This window comes from Ambystoma mexicanum, chromosome 14, assembly GCF_040938575.1.
Source record: "Ambystoma mexicanum isolate Mex_15411 chromosome 14, UKY_AmexF1_1, whole genome shotgun sequence".
NCBI lineage: Eukaryota > Metazoa > Chordata > Amphibia > Caudata > Ambystomatidae > Ambystoma > Ambystoma mexicanum.
In genome coordinates this window covers 133,088,328-133,111,294 of record NC_090940.1, presented here as the reverse complement: position 1 = coordinate 133,111,294, position 22,967 = coordinate 133,088,328, and the positions used below count along the sequence as shown (strand labels likewise).

Below are 22,967 nucleotides of genomic sequence, written 5' to 3'. Positions count from 1 at the left end.
ACCATCAACAACCCCACACACGCCCTAGGCAGATCACTAGACTGGATCGCCCACCACAATTGCCCCATCACAGTCACGGGCAACACCCCCACCCCATGGTCCGACCACCACACCATCACCTTTAACATCCCCACCACTACAACCACATCCCACCCCCCTCCTCCCTTGCCTCCTGCCCTTACAAGGAGTGCCCGTCAACTGACCAAAGAAAGACTCCTACCCTTCTTACAGGGACCTGCCTTCACAGCCCCATTCTCCAACGACCCGGAAACTCTGGCAAAAAATTATGATACGGCCATCACAGCAGCAATCAATACCATCGCCCCACTTAAACTTTGGAAAATCAAACCCACTAGACACGCTAATGCGTGGTTCACCCAAGACCTTCTAAAACTAAGCTCCGACAAACGGGCAGCATTAGCTCTTTGGCAAACATCACGGGATGAGAAAGACAAACTCAACTTCAAATCCCTTGCAATTAATTACAAGAAAGCCATCATTAAAGCCAAAGCTAAATCCTTCGAAGAGAGAATTGCTGAGGCCAAGTCGAACACCAAGGAAATGTTCGCCATTTTCAGGGAACTTGAGAACCCCACACCCACCCCCCAAAACTTCACTAAGGACAAAGAATGGTGTGACAACATCCAAACAGCCATGCGCAATAAGATCAGCTCTCTCCAAGCCAAAATCTTGAACACCAAACTAACTCTCTCCACCCACACTACACCCTCCCCACCACCACTGCCCACATCACCCACTGAGGCCCCACCCACCTTCTTGTTTAAAACCGTCCAAGAAAACGACATGATCAACATTATGAAAAACATAAAACCCTCCAATTGCAAAGGCGACCCCTGTCCTGCCTCCATCATCAAAGACTGCGCAGACACCTTGGCCCCTTTTCTAACAGCCTTCGTCAACGCCTCCTTCACCACTGGGAGAGTCCCCGCCTGCCTAAAGGAAGCATGGGTCCGACCCCTCATAAAGAAACCCACACTTGACCCCACCTCCCCTAATAACTACCGCCCCATCACCACTGTCCCTTTCCTCCTCAAGATTCTAGACAAAGCAGCCTACCTGCAGGTCCAGCACTTCCTCGAAGAACAGAACCTCCTTGGACTGAGACAATCCGGCTTTCGCCCTAGGCATGGGACAGAGACCGCCCTACTCGACCTAAAAAACCAAATGGACGACGCAAGGGACCAAGGCAAACCTGTCTTGCTCCTTCTCCTGGATCTGTCGGCAGCTTTTGATCTTGTAGACCACGACATCCTCTGCCACCACCTCTCCTCCACAGCCAACTTCTCTCAAGAAGCCATTACATGGATCACCTCCTTCCTCCAAGGCAGGACCATGCAGGTCTTCTCTGACCTAGCCACTGCATCACCCTCTATCATGCTATGTGGGGTGCCCCAAGGCTCCTGCCTCTCCCCCACCCTCTACAACATCTTCACCCGCCCCCTCTTCCTCATCCTTGACGCCATGGGCATCTCTTACACCAACTACGCCGACGACACACAGATCCTTCTCACTCTGACAGGCGACTATGACACGGACTCTGCTACCCTCAACAACATCTACAACACAATTCAAATGTGGATGGCTATCAACGGCCTCTGCCTTAACTCCGACAAAACTGAGCTCCTACTCGTAGGCTCCCCTGACACCATCAAGAAACTTGACGCTCAGTTCAGCCATTTCACCATTGACTCAATCACGATCCCAGTACTTGACACGGTAAAAACACTAGGCGTCTACCTAGACTCCAATCTATCCATGACCAGACAAGTAAACGCCATTGCCTCCTCGGCCGCTTACCATGTAAAACTCCTTAACGCAATCAGACCTTATCTGTCAAAAGACACCTGCACTAACATAGCCAGGGCCATAACCGGCTCGCGACTTGATTACTGCAATATTCTTTTCCTTGGGACCTCCAACAAAAATCTTGAGAAGCTCCAAGTAATACAGAACAGTGCCCTACGCGCTGCACAAGGCATTGCCAAGAGAGAGCACATCACCGCTGCCAGAAAAGCTTCCCACTGGCTCCCCATAAAGGAGAGGATCCTATTCAAGGCTCTAAGCATCACCCACAAATGTGTCCATCTTGCCGCCCCAATGTACCTTTCGCAGAGGTTCCACCTGGTCTCCTCCATAAGACCCACTAGATCACCCTATGCCAGCATGCTCTCAGTACCCAGGGTAAAAAGGACCAGAGCAGGGGGCTCCAGTTTCCCGTACCTCGCTGCCGTACACTGGAACACCCTCCCTAGCTCCCTGCGCTCTGAACCCTCACTGACCGCCTTTCGGAAAACCCTGAAAACGACCCTGTTCATCTAACAATTACATGGCCTAGCCCTCATAATTGTATTCTATGATGTATTATGTGATATATCTGATCACAGGTCACTGCCTTACTGTAACCCAAGGCACAACCTGCTCACATTGTAACTAAGTCTTCCTTGCAAGTAACAGTGCCACAATGCCCCTGGGCTGCCTGCGCGCTATATAAATTTAATAAATAAATAAATAAATAAATTCTAAAGAGTTCAGCCCTGTTGTTGCAAGCTCCAGAGATGCGGGCCTGGATGTGGGCCTTCTTCTTGGAACACATGGCGAGACAATACTATCTTTGGATAAGGTGACAGGCCAGTTTGTCGGAAGATGAGTTTGAGGTCTGCCACTTCTGTTCCGCAGCTCTGTATTTGTGCTTCAGGGCTGCTAGATCAGAGTCGTGCCAAGTGTTATGCTTGGTGGCATGTTTCAGGCGGATCCTCATGACTGGGGCGACAATGTCGAGAGTGTTGGTGATGGCAATATGGGGGCTGCTGAGAGCAGAGTCAGATGTGGAGTCTGCAGTGGGAGGAGAAGGTGAGATGAAGGTGGATCCAAAGGCAGCAATTGACAGTTGTTTCATTGGATGGATGTCGTGAACGAGGTTGGCAGAGCTGGGGCAGGTGCGTTCGGAGGGCTGAGGGGACCCAGGTGAGAGGAGAGGAGGGAGTGTTCTGACCAGGAGTGCGGGGTGGCGAGTGGGACAAGAGCAGAAGATCAGTGTGAATAACGGCCTAGAAAGTATGTCCAGATGAGTGGGTAGGACCAGAGGGGAGAATGGAGAGGGAGAGCAATGTGCAGAGGTCACGGAAGAGAGTGGACACTGTGATTGAGGATTCAAAGTGCCTAAATCACCCAATAGGAGGAGTTTGAAGGAAGAAAACAGGAGAGAGGAGGAGAAATGACCAGCTTGCAGAGCGGGCTCTCGAAGGAGGAGTATGGCTGAGTGGGTACGAGGGAAGAAGGGAAACACTCAGGGAAGATCAGGGCAACCACTCCGCCAGCACGGATAGGGCGAGGCTTAGAGATGATATTGTAGCCATCAGGGAGAAAGGGGCCAAAAGCAGTGGCTGAGCTGGCATTGAACCACATCTTGGTAAGGGTGAGGATATCGAGGTCAAGGTCTTTGAGGAGGAGGATGTTGTCAGCAGAGTGTTTGATAGCAGATCAAACATTAAGCGTGGCTAGATGAAGCAGGTCTCTGCCTTTAAAGGTTTTCCGAGGAGAGGTACAGGGCCGTGGTACACCAGTTGGAGGAGGAGGAAGAGGGAGAGAGGAAGAAGTAGTAACAGGGGCACAAAGAAAGTTCATGAGGGACAGCAAAGAGGAGGAGGTTGGGTTGAGGACCCTAGGCCATGATGGTGCCATTGCGATAGACATTAATGATACACCTAGATGATGAGAAGCCCGCTAAGACTACTTCCTAACTAGTGCCACCATTATTGTGTGAGGATAAGAAAGGGGAGAGAGTAGAGATAAGATGAGGAGTCCAGAGATCTGGAGAGGGGACAGAGAAGAGGATATCAGTGACAATCTGTCTGGAAGTTGTGCTGACTTGGGTGTCTGCAATGGGTAGACCAGGGTTAGTGGCCAGGAAGTGTTTTTAAACGTTTTCCTTCCAGACTTCGTGAGAGCACGAGGATAGGTGATAGTAAATAATAGATAGACAAGATGGTGAGTGCCATAGGGGTGGCGGAAAAATAAGGGAGGATAGAGAGTCTGAAAGGCACAAGCACAGACACACCTAGTGGCTGGTAAAGAGAGCAAACAGATGCAGTAGAAACACTTGGGTACACAATTGGGGGTATCCAGTTGCAAAACACACCTGGGTTAGAATTTTACCAAAAAAGCAAACAAATGAAGAGTTGCAGAGGAGATATAGTCAGGAAAGGAGGAACAGCAGAAAATGGCGTACGGAACAGCTAGGTTCAACGTTTGGGAGTTATTGAATTACAGGGATCTGGTGGATTCTGCTCCCTCAACCTTATTACCCTTCTCCTCAATTTTCATTGTGTACAGTCTCTGAGCATACTCACTGCTGCAATCCCCAATCCAGTGTTTGAAGCCAACTAGGCTTTTCTAGCCATATCTACATTTATTGTGCTTTGCTTGTTTTTCTTTGCGCGCGGCACCCACTTTACTCCCTCTTTGTAGCATCCCACATATATTCACCAGGCTAGCCTCTTCATAAGTGATCCTGTGACAACGCTGCTTCTCCCGCAGCTCTGTGTCATATTCCAGCCTCTCCTGCCTTCTCACCTCAGAGGATCGCGCTACGGTTCTTCCACTATCACTGCTGTCAGAGAGCCGCCGCTTGCCACAATCTACTCTTGCTCCCGTGCAGCAACTCCGGCATTGGGCAACGTCCCTCACCATAGGCTCGCCCGCATAGCTCATAACACCACTCTGTCTGCCATTTTCCGACCTTGTCCTGTTTGTTGCCGACATCCCTCGGATGCTGGCAGCAGGGAACTTTCTGTCTGAGCAATCAGCGTTGATGGGTTCACTTTCACCTCAGAGGTATGAGAAGCATGCTTATATCGGATCAGGGCTGCAAGCTCGTGTTAGCGGAAGCATGTATTATCAGGTTGTGAAGCACCCACCATTTTGGCTGTACAACGGACATCTTTCGCACGGATCGTTCTCCACAATGCAACACCGGAAATCCATCAAACATTCAGGGGTTAGGGTGCCGGCCCTCTGAAGCATCTCCGTGCATTTTTGAGAGATTTTCTCAAGTTTTAGAGGATAGTAGGAGCCAAAGATTGTTACGGCCTCAGGTTTAAGCCAGCTTCCTCCACTTACGGCTCCGGATCGTGGTAGAAGGAGAACATCAGGTGGAGTTAGGAGCAGGGTGTCAGGACGAAGGAGGGGAAGTCGAAGATCAGTTGAAAATTGGAGGTAGGTGTCAGGTAGATGAACATTAGGGTGACTGAATGAAGGAGTTAAGCTAAGTTCAGGAAAGTGTGAACAGCAGGGTGGGAATACAGGGCAAGCAGTGAAAATCACTTTTATGGTCCCCAAGCACGTGACCCATTCATGTGAGGCAGACAGAAAAAACTGAAGAAAGAAGCTGAAAAAATGTAACACAGCCTGAAGGTGGAGACTGCAATGTCTTTGCTATGGGCTCAAGAAGTTAGAGAAGTGGTAATATTAGTGAGAAACAGGCGGTGCTCTAAGATTATGCTCCTCACCTATAATTTTTGTTCACATGCTGGTAAATTTAATAAATGGACAAGGCCTGCACTGACCTCCTGGGGTGATGCTCGGCAGAGCTACCAGATATGGCCAGACCAATCAGATGTGTCCCCTATAGGCTGTAATTCTGCCTATACTGTTTATCCAACCCCATTTCGCCCAGGAATGCAACTTTTGGTTGTGAGATGACAGTAGTTTAAAACCTCACTGCCCACCTGTAATAAGCTGAGATTGCATTTGGAAGATGTAGAAATCTGTGCGCATATCCCTGCTTGGATTAACAAAGCAGCAATTTGTCACATTTCTGGACTCCTCCGTTTCTTGGGCATGGGGGATTTCCCTCGAGCCAACCTCTGGTTTTTAGTTCCGCTTCAGTTACATTGATGTTGGTTGAGGTAGTGGCATACTGTGTAACAAAGAAATTCCCACGGTAACAGTAGTAGATGGGTGGTTGTCAAGAGGAAAGCAACAACCCAAGAAGAAGCATCCTGACAATTATACCAAACATACTGCAGAGGTCATAACCACTTGTGAATTTTAGAAGGAGAAGTTATTAATCTAATCTTTGAACTCCGGCTAAACAATCTTGGAAATAGTATATCCAGGATAACCATTGGTGCTATTTTCATGGCTGGCATTGGAAGGGGATCTTTTCAACTGAAAGCTGAAGAACTGTTACCAGTGGATTTTTGTTTGATGAACTTTTGTGTTTACTTGGAACTTACAATAACTGATTCAAGACTTTACTTTTAGTTTTGAACATTTGGCAAAGTTAACTTCGAACAATCCTGTGGAAGGGATTTACCCAGGAAGATGAAGGTCATCCAAATACTGGCTAGTTGCTGTTTACGACTTATGACTTACTTTAAATATTTTGTTGTTTAGTGTGAGGGCCAGTTCATGTTAAGAGTTATTCACTTAGCCTTTAGATTAGGTAGGAAATTCCCTGATAGATAAGGATTAGCGAGGAATTACATGAAACCTTTTTCTTTAATAATATGTTTAATTGTGAGAAAACTACAAGCAGTGTCCGCTTTGCATTACGGACCCCTCAGACTGGACAATCCATACCTGTTTGAATGGTGCAGGTGAATGTGCCATTGGTGGGCTCGGGCAACCCCGAGACTGAATATTAAAGAAGAAGAGAAACACTGCAGCAGTTCTGGAGGACACCCACTGGAGCCAAGAATTCAAACAAGAGCCCGCATTGAAGACAGAGAAAACTGCTGCTATGGAAAACCAGCATAGCTCTAGCAAACTCCCAGTGAAGCCCTGCTGTCCGCCCTTCTACCAGATGAGACCCTAATGCTGCCTTCTTCCCCTGGAACAATTGAAACAATCAGTCCTGTGTGCTCTGCATAAGAAGTCTGCCATTGGTGGATGTTGGAAGTGTCCTGGGAACCTCCTGTGAACTGTCCATCCACTGAAAATGTATTTCTGCTGTGAAAGTCGCCATCCTGAGCTAAAGCTTGGGACCCTGCAGGTCCTCGACATATGGCCTATGATCATCGCTGCTGCTGTTGCTACACTCGTTCATGACGGTGGCCTTCCTAGACCCTATTCTTGACCGCCCCAACAAACCGATCCTCTTCACCGGAGTTTCATCGCTGTTGCACTTTGTCTGCCATGTCCTGAGGACTCTCATCACTATGGGATTCATCATGACTGCTGTCACCAGGTGCCTGGCCTGTCCAACAGCAAGCATGTGTCGTAGCCATTTCAGAACTGGATATCAGAACCATTGCATTTACCAACACAAACCCAAAACTAACTTCAGCCACTGCACCCATGTCCCCTGAACCTCATTGACGGACCAACAGCAGAAAGTCCTCTGCACTTCCAAGTACCCTATGAGTGGTCACTTGAAAAATCGTTGCAAGGGGCAAAAGTGTAGTTACCTCTTTTCAAGTCCCCCATCATGCATAGGGATTGAATGGAGGCAAGGACCACTGCATAAACACTGTTCTTGCCTCACTGTGATTGGTGGAGTTCTACCCTATCATCAAATCATGGCCAGTCCTTGCGTGGTAGGACTGAGTGCGTACCCCTAAAATTGATACTTTACCTGTTATTTCAAAAGGTGCTTTCAAACTACATTTCTTACTAACCTGTTGGCTTTGTCAAAGCTTGTACATTTTGAACTTTTTAGACTTCTTTCCCCGCCCCTAAAGTAGTTACTTATTACTTGACTTTTTGGAGAAACTGGATCCACTTACCTGATAAAGAAGGCATGCTAAAGTTAAGTACCTCCCTTAGAATTATAAAGCAGGGTGTATGATAAAAGTGAATTCCCTTTTATTTCATTTTATTTGCTACAATGTCGTTGCTTTCCTTATTTGAACTGAGTTTTACTATGTTTTAGTTTAGAGTGTAGTTACTCCTGCTTTTAGATCACCAACTATGCATATAAGTTTGCTTGGTAGTATATGCTTTTCTCAAGTTTTACCTGTTTTCTTTATTTAGGCCTAACAAATAGCATAATTGTTTACTTCTGTGTGTAACTCTATTACTTGACTGACTCCAAGTGTGTTAACAGTACTTACACACAAGCCCCACGTCTCCTGAAAGTCTGCTTTTTTTAAATTATTTGTTTTTGGTTTAAAAAAACTTTACAAATATATTCTCACAGTTTTACATTACAAGTCTCACATAGTATCAACCATAATACATAAGCCACCTTAACATAATGTAAAAGTTTACATGTTCGTGCAAAATCATCAAATGTGCAAAATCTGCAATGTGCAAAATAAGCAAGTTGTATTATCACAATATTCCTAAGCAGGGCTTTTTCTGTAATTGAGTATGCATATATGGTCGACCCAGTATCACATGATATTTCATTTTCCCTTACTAACTTTATCCTTATTACTTCACTTCATGTTATTAAAAAAATATAAAAACATAAAATCATACGCTACTTGTACTAAAAGATAACATATTCAGTCGCGAGTTTCTAAAAGCTCAATTTCTTTTTCAATCACCTTCAGGAATGTCACCAATGCAAAGATTAGCGCATTTCCTGGACCTAAGATTAAACGACTCCATAATGATTCAGTGCAACCCTCAAAATTAATATTAACAAACTTCATTAAAAACTTTGACCTAGCATCTCATATTCACATTCCAAAATAAGATGTTTTAGTGTCTCATAAGGTTCTTCACAAATGGGAAATCTGCAAGCCATCGATATATGAGCATGTTTTTATGGGAATCCCAAAATCGTGTCCATTCCAATGTGTACATTTGGTTCAATTTAAACCTCAGAAAATACATACGTGCAATCTTACATGGAAAAGTTGTCAAATAGGAACATCAACCAACACGCTTTCTTGAAAATTTAGCATATTCATAGTAGATGCTGAATTTAGATAATTCACTAATGGTTTTAATCCAGTCTTGTTGAAACTACTTTTTACATATCCAGGACGTGCTATTAGGTCCCACTGTTCTACTCCTAGTTCATCTTAAATTGTATTTATCCTTCTATTATAAGTCATAAACGAGCTGGAACATACCCCTTGGTCATTAAATTAAGATCATAATACAGCGAGTTCTCAACAGGGGAAAGAATTCTAGAAAAATTAGATAGATCTTTTCAGTCTTTTCGACAGGATAAGGAGATAATACCTAATTCATGCCGTAGGATACAAGTCTGCTTTACTTCTCTGCCTACATTCCCCTGAAAATGTTTGAATAGACAAGGTGTCATTAAACATTTTTGGAGACTATGTTGGCCGTTCAAAACCCTTCCACAGGGTTGGCTCTGAAAAGCCACTTTAACAGGGATGAAACTCTATGGAAGTGCTGGTGATGGCCATACCTCAAAGACACTTTACAAATAATATGCAACCTGACCCTTTTCCCCCAAACTGGACTCCCAATGAGAGGCTTTGCTGTTCCTTAGCAGGGTGTTGGGAGTTGATATGCCATGGTTCTATAACAGTAAATAAAGAGATTTCTATACCATAATCACACCAAGTATTTCTGAGGCAATACTCCAAAAGCAATACTACTCAACAGAGACTCCAACTGAATTTATATGTTTCTGCAAAGTTTACATTATTGTGGCCGTCTTATCTAGTCTATAATTGATCAACACTTTGACCCTGTAGTCCATCTTTCTCTAAAACCAGTGCAGACTCTTTGCCAGCCACGCAAACCACTGATACTCCACAACACCAAATAGGAAACTAAACCAATCGCACACAAATCAACTCATACACAATCATGCACCAAAACCCACATAATGTCTACCAACTAAAAACAAACCAGCACACAGTGATTGTTTTTTTCGAGCTGAAGCTACCAACAGCACATCAAAGCTCTCTTGAGCTTTTCCTCTCAATCCCACTAAGCACTCCCAACCCCCCTTTTATTTCAGATCTGCCAGAGCACCCGGAGACCATGAAATTGGCAGTGCTGCGCGGTGTAAATCATAATAACATAACATTCAACTACAATAACGCTGTCAATTAATGAAGAGTAGACTTCTAGAAGCAGGGTAATAAAGAGACTGTGTGCCCCCTTTGGTCTGAGTTACTAAACTAACAGCCACAAACAAAAATGAAAAAATGGAGTAGAGGCCTTATAATGCACTGCTCCTGGAACTAAGACACTTATTTGATTAGGAGACATATCTCACCTTCATTATGGCCAGCATCCTCTTCAGCAGAGCTGTAACAAAAAAAGAAAATACTATCAGTGAATGTTAATTTCATATTTTGCTAATAAAACCCAATTTATCACCATAGAATGCTTGTCATATTTGTGGACAAAGGGTAATAAGAGGGCAGGCTCAAACAAGTAGAAGTCTATTAAGGTTACAAAGTTTGCTACGAAAGAAATAGATGCAAGTGATTGTAAACATTAACATACATTGTATAACATAAGCCAAAATGTCCACCTGACAGGTAGACTGACAAATCCATAAATGTCTGATCCCCACCTTTCGACTCCTGCACATACCTCAGTAATGTAGAACAGGAGGATATCCATAAAACCCTCTTAACTAGCCTGTACCATAACATTAACTAATGGGAGGCAGGGAGAGAGTACCATACCTCACACTATTCCCATCCCTCACCTACTTGACACAGAGGTTGTACTTGTTAAGAGAAAGTGACTTTTCGTACTACTATGAGTCAATATTCAACGAAACGAAAAGTTATGCAAATATGTGAGCCGATTTATGCACCCATTTTAGTCACCTTCTCAATTTATTAAGTTCCTAAAATATCTCTCATACAGATCAATGGGACAAATCCAATGAGCATGTGGTGGTTATGGATAAAACAATGTAATTATGACTTGGTACAAACGGGTGCAGCAGGAGGGTCAACCAGCTGGCTGGGCAGTCTGTGGGACCCCCTTACAACATTTTCAGCATGCCAGGGAAAGCTGGATGCCCAAGGCTCACAGGCGTATAGCATGGTTGTGGTTGGTTGCGAGGAGCGTGTGGCAGAGAAGCAACTCTGCTCTAGATGACACTGGAAGGGGTAACCAACTACAGGTTTGGGGTTGTAGAACCTAGAGCAGAGGTGTACTCATGGTTCTGGTGCCACTGGATTTGGTCCAGGAACTGTGTGCTCCTAGTTGGGATTGGGTGCTGGGAATGGGTCTGGCTGGAAGGTGGTTGGGGTCTCCGGTCAGTGTGACTTAACCCCCAGCTGCAATATTCAAATTTGGTGTTCTTACAAGAAATCCTTCAAAACTCATTCCAATTTAATTTAAGCATGTTCCATCATATGAAAGAACGACCCAGAGAAATGATATTTCACAATCTTCCAAGTAGATTAGTTCCTCATATGACATAGATGGGGCTTAGTGTGAGATATAGGAAAACATAACCTTTCTGTAAGCCAATATATACATCTAACTAGTTCAAAATTCATAGACCTGTGATAGGTAGTTCAAACACTTTAAATTCAAAACCTTTTATACAATACTGACAAGATTCTATAGTATTCATTTAACTTCATGTACCTTCCCTTAACATTTGCCATAAATTCTCATGAAAACATTCCTACCACAGTCAAAGTACTGGCAAGTGATAAAAAGCCCTTTTTCTCAGTTAACTATGGGTAAGTCTTTTTGATGGTACACATAATTTTGCTTCGCTCCTGACTTTCAACTTAAGTAATGACTCTCTTCTCTCATGCTGACAGGTTTTGAACTCACTGTCCAATACAAATTTGTTTTGGAAAGGGTGTTGAATTATTTGTAGGGAGTGAGGGGAGTTGTCCTTCAGTGCTTCAATAAACTGGTCATGCAGAGATCAATACATTGATAAGATCATATATTAAATAGTCTTGCTATTCAGATAAGATCACAGATCGAATAAGAAACAATTGCAAGGTTAATCTCCATTAATATTTGGTATTATGAAAATAAGTCAAAATAAAAGAAATGGCAGGTTGACTCATTTGATATCTGTGTGTCTGGATGCCATACTTGTCTAAAGGTGCAGATTAAGAGCAAGGCAACTCTAGTCGAAAGACTTCGCAACAAGACTGTGGAATGGCTTGAATTATGGCGTTTGAGAATGCATGGCATACCAAACTCTTGTATAGCGATGCAAGAAAGCAGAATCAATCAAAGGTAATTGATCAAGCAGCCACATATTCCTTTCTAGGATTTAATATTCTTAAGCAGTGTTGACACGTTAGGAAAAACTTTCCTTGTTGCAAGTTTCCTTGCACTGACCCTCAGCTATCTGCCATTGCTCAATGCTTGTACGGACCTTTTGAGGGAAGTAATGTCTTTTTATTTACTTCACTTGCTCGACTCACCTATTTCTGGAGCACTAGTCAGCCCTTAAGGTTTCCAGTGCAGGGAGACTGTCACCTTTGTAAGTTTCCTGTATTAGTGTCCCTCTAGGAGCCGATACTAACTATAAAACTAACATAAAAGTTCAAAATTACAGTAGTAATATTTAATGATAATCACCAAATATAGCCACTTAGTCGCACAATTGACTAAGACCCTCATCACACCAACACACTGGCAGCATCTCCAAGAACATTTACAGTTCAGCACAACACTCTCCTATCCATGTTATCCATCTACATTAGACTTCCACTTGATCAGGCCACTCCTTAGCCCAGACCCAGCATTAATTTCAGGAATGTACTAGATCTAATCAACAGTCATAAATGCGGTCAACGGACTTTATCCATTGTATAAGGCAGTTCAAGCACTTTTTGAGCCCATCAAGAATCCAAACACCATAAGAATATTCAAAGAACATTATATAGTTTACGAGGATTTGAATCTGCCACATAGATGTTTGGCTTTCAATCCAAAGTTCACAGTTTACCTTCTTCATAACTGACATAGAATCAACTCAAACGGATCCACGTATGTAGACAATCAATCTGACCCCTCACTGCAGCCCATCCTATTGTCCTAATCATCCTCTTACAGATCTGTCGACCTTGGTGAGGACACAATACACCACCACAGTACAAACCAGTTGATTTGATACTGCTGAGATGGCGACTTGGCAGTGTACAAAAACCTTTTGCATAATTTAACATAGGAATGAGATGTTACTCTTTATTTTTAGACTTTTTGATTGGTTACTGTGTCAACAAACAGGTTATGCTATGTATATTTGAATACAGCATAGTCATGCCAGAGGTGGTGGCTAAAGAGAAGAATGCTTTCTTTTCCTTAGATAACGTCTACAAAAAATGTCTGTGCATGCATATGGAAACTATTCCATGAAGTTTAAAATCCAACACAAAAGGTCAAATGTAACCCTTAAGTATCCTTAGGCATATTCCAGTAGGCACCACCACCAATGCTTGCTTCATAGACCCCCAACTTCACCCACTGCTCTCCAAGAATAAAAAGAAAGATTCCCTAGCACACCCCAAATTCATTCTTTTTTATTATATTTTTTCTTTGTATTGTGTTATGATCGATCCATTGATCTTTCACAATACAAAACATAACATTTCCAAGCAGATCAAATCACAATTTATAAAAAAAAACATTCCCATATCAAAAATAATTCATAGGTAATCATGACAAGCATATAATCAAAAGATATAATCAGCATAAAATGCACTAATCATCTTTCCTTAATAAGCATTGGACAATCCACCATTATATCTTTTAACATTTGGATCAGCGATTTGTCCTTGCAATAACCACTAATTGCATTAGACGGATCGCCATTTTGATCCTGTATGTATAAGATTTCTGCAGTGGGGAAGAGATTCAAACGAAAGTGAAAGAATGGATCTCTGATTTTTGGACAAGGGAATTGAACAAGGCATTTGGGTGAAGTACTAAGAGATTTGCCCACTGCTGACATTGTGGAATGTGCCTTATGACTATGGACCTTAGAAATTGTATTGATCCAGTCCATTTCCTTGACACTTTTCTTGATTCCAGATGGATTTGAGATCAGTTCCTCTTGCTGCTTCCCACAACAATCCAACATCTTAATAGTGAATGCCTCAAGTGTGCCTAGGGCGGTAGATGATTGAGCACACAAATCATTGAGTAGTCTGCTGTAAAGAGAAGGTTTGCTCGATGGATAGATTTTCCCCATCAATGTTAAGACCCTCCATTGGAAGCATGTTTCCAGTGACAATAGACCTAGTTTATAGCGAAAAGAGGCCACAGGGATTGGGAGGGGTAGATTAAAACCCCTTTTCCAAATTCGATCCTCCAGCCTTTCCCAGGGCAACTCTAATGAGAGATGATCTATTTCTAGTCCATAGAGGATCTTAGGCCGCACTTTGCCTACATAAAATTACAGAAGAGGTTAACTGAAAACGTACAATACTTTGGGTAGATTATTTTCATATACTAAGTTAACTGATCTATCTTATTGTGCATATGATTGATTACGACTTCTCTCTTTGTAGACCACATTATATTGAAACCTAAGTACATTGTTTCATTTAGAGTTTTAATTTCTATAACATCAATCAACCATTTGAAATGGCCTCGCTTGATTTTACTTTTGTCAAAACGAATGACATTTCTTTTGATTGATTATTAGATGATTTGCACTTGCATACTCATTCAATGTCGACAATGAGCATTGTAACCCTATCGGTGTGGCATCGAGTAATACTATACCATCTGCATATGTGACCTTCTTTACATAGACACCACCTATTTTAGGGCTACCCAATCATATGCCACAGAGGGTCTTCTTTAAATCTGGCAAGTATAGATTGAAAAGACATGGCGCCAATATGCATTCGTGCCTCAAACCTCTTGTGATGGGAATATAATCTGATAGATTACCTTGGGTATCTAACCTAATTCTAATTGAATTATTAGAATGTAGAAATACCAATATAGAAAGGAGTGAAGGTGGAATGCCCCAACTGGTCAATTTTTGCCATAAAAGTGAACGGTTGACCATATCAAAGGTATTTGAAAAGTCAATCATGGCCACATAAAGCATGTCAGAGGATAGATTTATGCAAGCTCTAGTTTTACCTTTTAATACTGATAATATGAGACCATTTTTCGATGTTGCCATTCCTTTTATAAATCCAATCTGAAAATCAGAGAGCATTCCTCTATCAAAAGCCCATGACCCCAGATTTTCCAAAACGAATGACACAAACATTTTGCTATCAGAATCTAGTAATGCTATAGGTCTATAATTAGAGGGATCAGAACAATCCCCCTTTTTATAGATAGGAATGATGATAGATTCCTTCCATGATGGAGGCATTGAGTGTTGCACAATAATATCCTTGAATAGCAGAAATCGCATATGTGACTCCAGACTTACATTTGTCTTTAATATGGCATTGGTCAGACCGTTAGGACCTAAGGCTCTAGACGAAGATGCATTATAAATCACCCGCTCAATGTCCTCCATCTCAAAATGTAATTCCCAAGTATGTTTGACAAAGATCTGATTTATATTTACATCCGGACACACGTTTCCATTTAGGTTTCCCCAGTCTGAGCGCCAGCTAGCTTCACTGATACAAGACCTCTGGACTTCTATCTGCTGCTTATACATACTATTTATTAACAATCAGACGTTTCGTGCATCTTGACGTACCAAAGGGGAAAGCATTTTTTTACCATCTCTTTGAACCATGAAAGATCATTGTGAACAGATCCAGTGCCTATGTGCTTGATGTAAAGATTGCCTCTTAGTTCTATAAGGTTTCACTGCTAATATGGTTTAATCAATCTGAGGAGTCGAAGTTGCAGACACATTATTTTCTTTCTAACCCACACCTCTTTATCTAAAGTATGGGTATGTGTAGATTTAGTAATATTAAGATGTTTAGGCATTTGTTTGTTACAAATAAACTTCTGGAAGTTGTTACTTGAGCATTGTTTCACCAACTCCTCAGATGAAATGGTAGCAACATACTTCTCCAGTTTTCCTACCAAAGAGACACCACCTCATGAATTTCTGAATCCGATTTGCTGCTGGGTTAGTCATGAGATTCCTATGATTCTCTGACAAATGCTGTTTCACATTAAATCTAAAAACAGAGGTCAACATGTTATGATCACTCAAAGTGGAGTCCCCAACATCAAAGGCACTACACACTTCCAGCACAGTTTTTTTTAAAGGATAACTTAATCAATAGAAGATGATTGTGAACCCCTTTTCCAAGTGATATAATGTTGAGTGACCTTACCCACATTCTCATTTGCTATGGACAGATCCCAAGCTTTAAACAGTAATCTCCATTTTTTCCTGTTTTTACCTATTTGAACTTCATTCATATTTCCTGGCTCAAGCAATGCAAATTCAGATCTCCTGTCATGATCACATGATGATCATTTATCAAAACTATCTGCCTAATAAATCTGAAATATGATTTATAAAAGAATCCAACTCAACCACTGCTTGATTCCAATATATATTTACCACTAAGACACATCATGTTTTATCCATTTCACACATTTCAATTTCTACAGCCAGGATACGAGGAAAGCAATTGGAGATTACACTTGCTGCTTTAATATTAGTGTTTCCTAAGGTTACCAAAAGACCACCTAATGGCCGCCCACCATTAGATTTAAATGCTAATTGCTGTATAATAGTAAAACTGTCCAAGCAAATTTCAGATGTGAGCCAGGTTTCCTGGAAGAGTATGATGTCATAAGTATCAAAGATCTGATTGTGACCTTCACTTTTCATAAAACTATTAAAGCCACGTGTATTCTAATTAAGTAATTTTAATTCCTTCTCTATTATAGGATTTTTCACATATTGTTGTTCCAGCTAGTTCTCTCTTCAAGAGGTTCACTAGCTGAAACAGAATCCCCTGATCATCTCGATTAGTTGCTGACACTGGGAGCTCTGTGTCAGAGCCTATTTGTGGAAAGACCAGACCTCTATCATTACTTCTCGGCCTATTACCAGACCAACTTGCCTGGCCATTTTCTCTCATTTGCAGTATCATTTTAATCTCACTCTTCTCTGCATACACTAAATAACCACATTTCAGGAACGCACTACTTTCCTCGAGGATTAACTTCTTCAACAAGGGAAGACCACCAGCTGACTTCAGCTAAGTCGGTGCGAGCCTCCACTGGAAAACTAACGAACTTAATATCCCTTGTTGAAAATGTCTCCAATATGGGGATTTGACTAACTAATTCTAGAATACATGCACTATTTAGAGTGGTATCCAGGTTAATGTGGAGTCTGATTTCAAAATACATTGGGCCTCATTATGAGTAAGCCGGTCCGGAAAGAACAGTGGTGGTAAAACCGCCACCACCGTTCTTTCCAGGCCAGCTGATTCTGAGTCCTGCAGGCAGGAGGTTTCACTCCCGGCAGGTCTGACCTGGCGGGTATAACACCACCTGCCTGCAGGCGGAAATGGAAACATTGGCTCCGTCATAGACGGAACCAGTGTTTCCATTATCCCCATCCCCATGGAGTCCTATAGGACTTCATGGGAATGGGGACTTACACAATTCCACCTCCGGAATTCCCGAGTCACCGGGGTCTTAATGCCCAGGGAATCACGGAGGCGGAATGGTAATACGAGTCCGGCGGTAACCTGCCGGTTTTTCCGGCTCCGTTACCGCCGGACTCATAATGAGGCCCATTGTTTGTTCCCCCTTAAGATCCAATCTATTATGAGTCCCTGATGAGTCCCTTTTGCTCGTGACATTTGGCGTCCATGATTTGTGTGCGCCAAGAACTCAGCATCTGCTCCTAGACTTCTACTTCCCTGCAGATTCAGCAAACGGATTAATAACTCTTGGTCCCCCATTTCAATTGTGGGATCGATGTGTCCATCTATCCCATCAGTTAGGGGCATTCTGTCTAGTGTTTGAGAAGAATGTACCTGCTCCCGCAAGCCTAGCTGAACTGTGTTCGACTTCTTTTCTCTGACATTTAATCCGTCGATTAGATCACTTTTTGTAAGCTAAATAAAGTGGCTGATTGCTCTTTACCTCGTGTAGATCGGAACTTGTGCTCACCCTCTATTAGAAAAGAAGTACCAGGGCCCCTACAACGAGCCGATGTACAAGGTTTCTCAATCGATCTACCATCAACCCGTTGAGCATTTCAAACCCCCACTAGATCGCCCATTTCTGTCAATGTTTCAACCTTACTTTCATCGGAAACCGGCTGTTTGTGTCGAAAAAGTGTGGGATTTAATCTACCCAAATAAACTACTACAATGAGATTCAGGCCAGGTGCTCGTAGGAATTTGGTTTCTCAGTGAAGGTGAGGAGGACACCTCAGTGGTCAACGATGGTGAATTGATTATTTCTTGACAGAAGCTCACAGCATCCATTTCATTTGGTGATGCCCGAGTGCCCACCTCAATTCTACTTAAATCAATGCATGGAGGCTGAATTTTAGCTGGTTTGCCTACCATGTTCAGCGTATTAATTGCTACAGAAACAGTCACACTTTTATTCATATCACCTAAGACTCCATTATTATCACCAGATTTTTCTATTTCATCATCAGTGAAATGTACATTTTGGAGGAATTTCCTTGAGTTATTTCTTAGTAGTTGTCTCCTTCCATTTTTAGATTTGTCTTTGGCCTTTTTTGAGCCTCTCTCCACTAGAAACTTCTCGCATCCAACCAGACTTACTGTTCAATTTTCATGACACAATGGCAAGTCTGGTACATCAGGCCTTACAGATTTTTCATATTTTGAGGGAACTAAAGCTTTTGAGTGAAGGACCAGTTACTCAAAATATCAATCTTAACATTTAGCTCACTCAAAATAAGAGTATGGGCCTTGACCTCATCCCTTATATTATCATAAAGTTCAACATGGACACTAAGAATTGAATTAAGGGCTGATGTTCCTTTAATATGATCATCTGCTTCTCTAAGCGTATGATGTATGATATGATATATGATATGATATGGCATTTATAACGCGCCTATACACAAGTGTTTCGAGGCAAGGGAGGGGGAAAATGGGAAGACAGGCAACAATCTTACTAGGCCAGGTGTCATTGTGCAAGTGCATGGGAAGGGGAAAAGGGAACAGTGCAAGGGGGAAGGGAGAGGGGAAAGTGCAGTACATGGGATAATAGAATAAATAGGATAATAGAACGGCCAGATGGTGTCAAGTGCAGGCAAGAGCAGACATAAGTGCTGGTAGGGGGGACTGTAGATATACAGAACAACAGTCCCCAGGTGCGGGGGTTGCTAGGGAGGCAGTGCAGGTGTGCAATTGGCGGGGCCTGGCACCAAGATCAGAAAGGGGGGCCAGGTAACCAGTTCAGTTTCAACCAGGAATTCAGCATGGGAGAGGGGGAGAGAAAGCAGAAGCAGAGAGGAAGGTTTGAGGTGCTTCCGGAACCGGAGATGGTTCTCCTGAAGTTTCAGGGAGGCAGGAAGGCTGTTTCAGAAGGAGGCCCCTGCCGAAGAGAGAGATGTACCACCAAATCATTGCTTGGAGAAGCGACTGACCCTGAGGGAGTTGGAGGCGGATAAGCGAATACCTCGAGAAGGAAGATATTTGGGAAGAGAGTGTTGAAGGTATTGCAGCCCCAGGCCCCAGAAGGCCTTGTGGACAATGAAGAGGGTTTTGAACTTAATCCTCGCAGCCACTGGGAGCCAGTGCAGAGATTTCAGTCCTGGAGAGATAAGATCACTGGGCTTGAGGCCAAGGACAAGTCTCGCAGTCCTGTTCTAGATAAATTGCAGTGGGCGGAGAGTAGAGGAAGGCAGATTTAGATAGAGGCTGTTACAATAGTCCAGTCTGGAGAGAACCAGGGCTCTGGAGACTATGAGCTTCTGGGGGAAGTAGAGGAAAGGAAGAATACCTCTGAGGAGGTGTAGCTGGTAGTGTGACTTCTTAGAGACGTCAGAGATGTGAAAAGAGAAGGAGAGTGTGGAGTCGAAGATGACCCCGAGGTTTTTAGCCTTGCAGGTGGGAACAGGAAGAGGGCCAAGAGAGGCCGGCCAGAGAGCTGCAAGGAAGGAGGAAGTGGGTGTGCCAATGAGTAAAATCTCAGTCTTACTGGCATTAAGTCAGAGGTCATTGGCGGCACATCACTCCCGGATAGCAGACAGACAGTCAGAGATGAGGGAAGGAGAGGAGGAGGCCGAGGGTAGCCTGAAAATGAGCTGGGTATCATCCGCATAGCACTGCAAATTGGGGCAGAGAGCGGCGATGCGGTGGGCTAGGAGTGCCAGGTATTGGTTGAACAGCCAGGGAGAGGGCTTAGATCCCTGGGGGACACCACAGGTAGAGAAAAAGATATCAGAGAGGAAGGACCCAAGTTGGACCTAGGAGGGTCGGTCGGAGCAGAAAGAGGTTAGCCACGCCAGAGCCTGACCAGTGATACCCAGGTTATCATGGAGATAGTTGAGCAGGATGGCGTGGTTGACAGTATCGAAGACAGAAGAGAGATCAAGCAAGATGAGGACACACAGGGTGTTGGAGTCAAGGTTGGAGAACAGGTCTTCACAGATGTTCAGGAGAGCTGTTTCCGTGCTTCTGGCAGCTCTGAAGCCAGACTGATGGTCATGAAGACAACCAACAGATTCAGTGTGGAGATTAAGCTGGGAGATGGCCAGTTTCTCCAGGAGCTTGCCCAGGAAGGGTTGATGGCGATTGGGCGATAGTTAGCAGGGCAGGAGGGGTTGGCAGGGGGTTTCTTAAGCAGGGGGTGCACAAGGGAGTGCTTCAAGGGGGATGGGAAGACTCCATTGGCGAAGGAGTGATTGGGCAGGAGCCAGGGAGTTGATGTGGTCTTTGATAGTTTTGGCGGAACAGGGGTGAACCTGTTTCGACAAAACTTTCATAGATCAGACTTGTCTAGAAACCTTGTCAGCAGAGAAAAGGGGAAAGGCAGAGAAGGAGGGAGGCGGGGTGGCTCCAGAAGGGCCAGAGGAAGAGCAGGGGATGGAGGGAGGGAGGCGATAGGAGGAGAGTGAGGACAGAATATCCTGAGTTTTTTAAATGAAGTAAGAAGCCAGTGCCGTGCAGAGGGCCTAGGAAGGTACAGGAGAGGTAGAGACTGCAGCAGGATTGGCCAGTTCCTTGCAGATTTTAAAGAGTTCAGCCGAGTTGTTAGATGCTGCAGAGATGCAGGCTTGGATATGAGCTCTCTTCTTGGTGAGGACGGAGAGCCGGTATTGCCTTTGCAGCAGGCGGCAGGCCAGTTTGTCAGAGGATGAACATGAAGCACACTTGGTGGAGAGAGAGAGCCGGCAGACGAGGCATTCAAAAGAGGAGTAGGTCCGCGTAGGGGTGACAGAGGGAGGAATCCACTCTGGGAAGATAAGGGCTTCACCCCCGGCAGATCTGTTGGGCCTGGGCGCAGAGAGGATCTTGTAGCCGTCAGGTAGGAGAGTGTCAAAGCTGGTGACAGAGCTGGCCGTGAACCATGTCTCAGTGAGACTGAGGTCATCAAGGTCAAGTTCTTCAAGAAGGCGGCAGATATCAGAGGAATGTTTGACAGCAGAGCAAGAGTTAAGAGTGGTAATGTGGAGAAGGTTGCCATCCTTGAAGGACTTCTGGGGAGGGGTACAGATCAGAGGTATGCCCTGCAGAGGTGTAGAAGGAGCCCAAGAGGGGGCAGAGAGGGAGGGGGAAGGCAAGGTGGCCGAGGAAAGGGGAGGGGGGACAGCAGGAGAAGAAAGGAACTCACTGGAACTAAGATAGTAACATCCTTTGACCACTATTATCAGGACCTTATGCGAGGTTACTAGTAAAAAGGAGCTCCAAAAGGTGCGATGGAGATTCCGGAGTAATATCACTCTCCCTTCCCTCAATGAAATACCATCCTCTGTAGCCCTATCATTTTGCACCACTACCACTCCTCGGTATCAGGTAATAATGTCCCCATACATAATGTTGCTGAGAAAAGCCATTGGCGGCATTGCATATGGTGACAACATGTATGGGGATGGGTTGCAGGGATGTCCCCTGCTCCCCTTGTAAAAAATAATTCAGGGGTTGCGGGTGTGCCCCTTGCATGTTCAATGTAATAACGTCTCAGCAAAAAGCAGCTACTTTTTTGACAGGAGACATTTTTGCAGGGACATTATTACACATAACCCACTCCTCCAGGTCGGTTTAGTTCCATATAATTTCTTGATGTCCCCTAAGAGGATAGACAACCAATATTACCAACACCATCCAAAATACGAATATCTGTGATGTTGCCAAGATCATTCCTAATACAGGCCACATGATATTTCGGTCGTCTAATCTGTGTGCTTGAACTTGCATAAAAAGGCAATGATTTTATGGCCTGCTATGTGAGTGGTCACCTGCAATTTTAAGTTCCTCTTGGTTGTTTTAGGATTATGGACTTCTACCCTGGTGAGAATTGAGTCATCCGCAGGCACCATACCTGTACTTAGAACCACCACGACTATCTGAGCAGGAAGCCTGAAGTCCCAAGTCATTAAAGATAGTCTGTACAAGTATCTCCACTGAGATTTCATGACCATTTGCAGGAGTAATTGCCATATCACACTCGGTCTGTCTGGCTCGTGCTTACTCACCAATTGCAAAAACAGATTTATTCAGAAAGTCAATGTCTGTTATGGTAGTCCGCAGGTCCATCTTTCGCTTCCTAGTTATGGCACAAGACATATTAACGACAGCAATAACCAAGATAACAGACTTCACTTAATTTACAATCAATAAGAGGATCCAACCCCCTACAGTAGACTCGCCCGAGAGCTCAAAGGCTATTCCTCCTGCAGTCACTCTCTGGGTTCAAACGTCACTTTGGATTTATTTTCACGAGAAAAATTGAAGGGGTACGTGCCCATAGGCACCTCATGTTCAGAACCTTCACCTATTTCAGGTCCTGAATAGCAGCCAGATGACTCACAAGGCTGCGGTTATTCACTCTCTTTGGGCATACAAGAATAACAGCTTAGTTCCAGAGAGTTCAAAGGCGACTAGGCCTGCAGTCACTCTCCGAGATATATGTATGCCCAGACGGCTTTTCTCAGAGAGTTCCAAGGCACCCAG

At 43.8% G+C, this 22,967-nt stretch overlaps 1 protein-coding gene across 2 annotated transcripts in view; it reads right to left on the bottom strand.

Annotated features, from left to right (window-relative positions):
- The window catches only part of ZFYVE26 (zinc finger FYVE-type containing 26), a 1,501,667-nt gene that overhangs the window by 420,154 nt on the left and 1,058,546 nt on the right, over window positions 1-22,967 (bottom strand). For both annotated transcript variants that reach the window (XM_069638726.1, XM_069638727.1), the window contains one exon: window positions 10,175-10,206. In XM_069638726.1, coding sequence (XP_069494827.1) covers window positions 10,175-10,206 — 32 coding nt within the window. The remainder of the gene's footprint in view (window positions 1-10,174; window positions 10,207-22,967) is intronic.